The sequence below is a fragment of the Otolemur garnettii genome, unplaced genomic scaffold (genome assembly GCF_000181295.1).
Source record: "Otolemur garnettii isolate 467f Iridium unplaced genomic scaffold, OtoGar3 scaffold00009, whole genome shotgun sequence".
Classification (NCBI taxonomy): domain Eukaryota; kingdom Metazoa; phylum Chordata; class Mammalia; order Primates; family Galagidae; genus Otolemur; species Otolemur garnettii.
The window spans coordinates 1,269,452-1,272,388 of NW_003852404.1; the positions used below are offsets into that span (position 1 = coordinate 1,269,452).

Below are 2,937 nucleotides of genomic sequence, written 5' to 3' on the forward strand. Positions count from 1 at the left end.
CAATTTTCAGAACAGAATCTAAGGGGCAATCAATGCTGTTGACTGAGTTGTTACTGAACTTGGTTGAGGAAACATTGAAGGGAAAATTCTATGGCTAAGTCTCCACAGCACGTGTCCTTCTGTGGCATTTCCTGCCTGCAGAGTTGGTGGCAAGGGTTAGAAGCCGAGTCCAGGCTATGCACAACCTGAGTGCTCCCTTTTTCATCTGAGTATCTTGGAGTAACTTGTTCAACCTCCCAAGCTCAGTTCTCATGGATGAAGTCCCAGAACCGAGGCTGGTCACCAGCACTGAGTGAGGCGAGCATGTGCACTGAGCACCGCCTCCTTCCTGAAATCCCACTCAATTCCTCCTCCTCCCCCCATATGTATATGCTCATGGCCCACACTCCTGGTGGCACTAGACCATTTGAGTGTAACATAAATGACATTTTTTTCATTATGATACCTTAAATTAATGTGTACGTGGAAATAGTGATTTTACAGCTACCATGGCTCAAGTGAAGCAAGGGTAGATGGAATTGATTTATAGTTTTAAAATGACTCAACCTAAGCACTTTGTTTATGGCTGGCTGATGGGAGTATGGTGGAAGGCAAGGCCTGGGAATGGCCTTCACGCTGTCACTGAGTCTGGCTGCCAACATCAGGCCCTGATTCCCCCTAGAGCAGTGGTTTTCAACCCACGTGCCTCAACAATTTTTAAAGATCATGAATTAAATTTTTTTTGGAAAGAAGAATGGCATTGAAGTTGCTTTAGGTGGGTTAAGTCAGGGAGGGGGGATTTAAAGAGTTTGGTAATCTGAAAAGGTCAGAAGGTTGGCAGCTGCTTTAGTTTACTAGGCAAGGTAGGGAGACCCTAAGCCCTCTTCCCAAGGCAGAGGCTAAAGCTAAGGTCAGGAATGATGTCACGTAAGTATTGCTGAGGTCACAGAAGGTTGCCTAGCTGCCCCTCTGTCTCCTTGATTGCCACTCAGTCTCCCCAGCCAGCTGCCTCCTGCACATATCTGCACACACACCAAGGCGAGGAAGGGTCAGAGACCATCCGGCCACGCTTAGGTACACAAAAGTGGTGGGGGAATGGGGGATGAGTCAGTATCTGGGATCCACCTGGCATTCCCAGTGCTGGAAAGGGGAGGCTCATGTTGTGGCTGTGGCAGGCGGCATGGGGGTGAGGGGTAAAGGGGAGGGGGCAGCAGAGACAAGGGGATTTGTTTCTCTTGCCCACTGATTTAATCTTAACCTTCATCCTCATTCCTTGTCTGTCCTCCCTTGCCTTCCCCCCTCCTTCCTGACACTCCCCCCCACTGCCCACCCCCAACCTCTAGCTGACCATGGCATCCGAAGCAGAGAAAACATTCCAGCGGTTCGCTGTCCTTGGAGACTCCTCAAGCAGTGGTGCTGAAATAAACAACAAGAACTTCTCCAAGCTGTGCCAGGACTGTGGCATCACAGATGGGAAGACGGTCACCTCTGCAGATGTGGACACTGTGTTCAACAAAGTCAAGGCCAAGGATGCTGGTACCATCACGTTTCAGCAGTTCACAGAAGCAATGAAGGAACTGGGCCAGAAGCGCTTCAAGGAAAAGAGCCCAGACCAAGGCCTGGAAGACATTTATAAACTCATGGAGGGCAAGAATCCAGCCACCACTGGTGGTCACTGAATGAGATCCTCTTACAGCAGCCTGGTCAGAATAAGTCCGCTGAAGAAAGAAAAATGGACCGTCCCTCTGTGCCCTGGACTCCCTCCCTCTGGGTGTGGATGGCTCTGGCTAGAGCGCCTGCCCACAGGTGGCTCTGGGCCCTAAGAGAAGCGGCCCCACGCCCGAGGAAAATGAAGAGCTGCGAGGACTTGTTCCATGGATCTCAGGGCCATCTTAGGGGAGGAAGAGGAACCGGGCTGAAATCCATTCTTTGGCTTCTACCAAACCGCAACAGTGGGTGCCGTGGACTGGCACACCGACACCAGCAAGTACACTGGCAGCCACAAGGAGCACTTGAACGACAGTGGCAAGGGCAAGGGCATCATCACAGGATTCAAAGAGACCACTGATAACTCAGGCTACGGGAGGGACCATAAGGGTGCTGGCACCTAGGACAAGAAGAATTAGACAGGAGCCTCGTCTGGGCCTTGAAGCCCCCCTCACCCTGCATCTTTAACACCGGGGAACTGGGGAAACAATAAACATCTGTGTGTGCAGACAAAAAAAGAAAAAAAAAAAGAGTACAAGAGTTCTTGAAAGATGAAAGGGATTGGGGAGATCTAAGAGTGAAAGGCTGAGGTGGTGGTCATATAGAAATGTCAGGTTCAAAGACCCAGGGTCGGAGTCGGGGTTGCAGCGGGAGAAGATCTCAAGTTGAGTAGAGAAAGTCTAGGAAAGACCCGAATGGGAGCAGATGAAGAGGTCGAGGGAAATTCCTGAAGTGGCTTAGAGCCGTCCCTGATTCCTTGTATTGGCCCATGGGTAGAGAGGAGTAACAGGTTTGGGGTCTCCGTTTCTGGGGGGAGGCAGTTTCCTGCAGAGAAAGAGGACATGAAGTCTCCGCTCCTGATTTTGCTTTGGGCGGATATCCTTGGTATTGCGTTGGTCCACAGTAGCCATTGGATCAACATGTTCCGAATAGATTAGTCCTTATAGAAAATAACAAACACACACAAAAACAAAAACAGAAAGAATGGGATCCTGTGTTTTCCATTATGGGTGGAACTGGAGGCCCTTCTCTTAAGGGAGACCACACAGACACACAGAGACAGATAGGACACGTCCTCACCTACCAGTGGGAGCGAAATCATGTGCCCCTGGGGACACAGAGTGTGGAGTGATAGACGCTGGAGGCCAGGGAGGCTCGGAGGGAGAAATGGGGGGGGGGTGGAGGTTGAGAAACTGCCTGATGGGTCAGGGTTACATGGTTCCAGTCGCGAAGACCCTGAAAGCCCTGAGC

At 50.8% G+C, this 2,937-nt stretch overlaps 1 protein-coding gene across 1 annotated transcript; it reads left to right on the top strand.

The window, feature by feature from the left end:
* The first annotated feature begins 1,328 nt into the window (after positions 1 to 1,328).
* On the top strand, positions 1,329 to 2,090 carry LOC100943937 (tubulin polymerization-promoting protein family member 2-like). Its single transcript, XM_012801524.1, has 2 exons — positions 1,329 to 1,650; positions 1,915 to 2,090. Exons 1-2 carry the CDS (start codon positions 1,329 to 1,331, stop codon positions 2,088 to 2,090), a joined length of 498 nt encoding a protein of 165 aa, XP_012656978.1.
* The last annotated feature ends 847 nt before the right edge of the window (positions 2,091 to 2,937 follow it).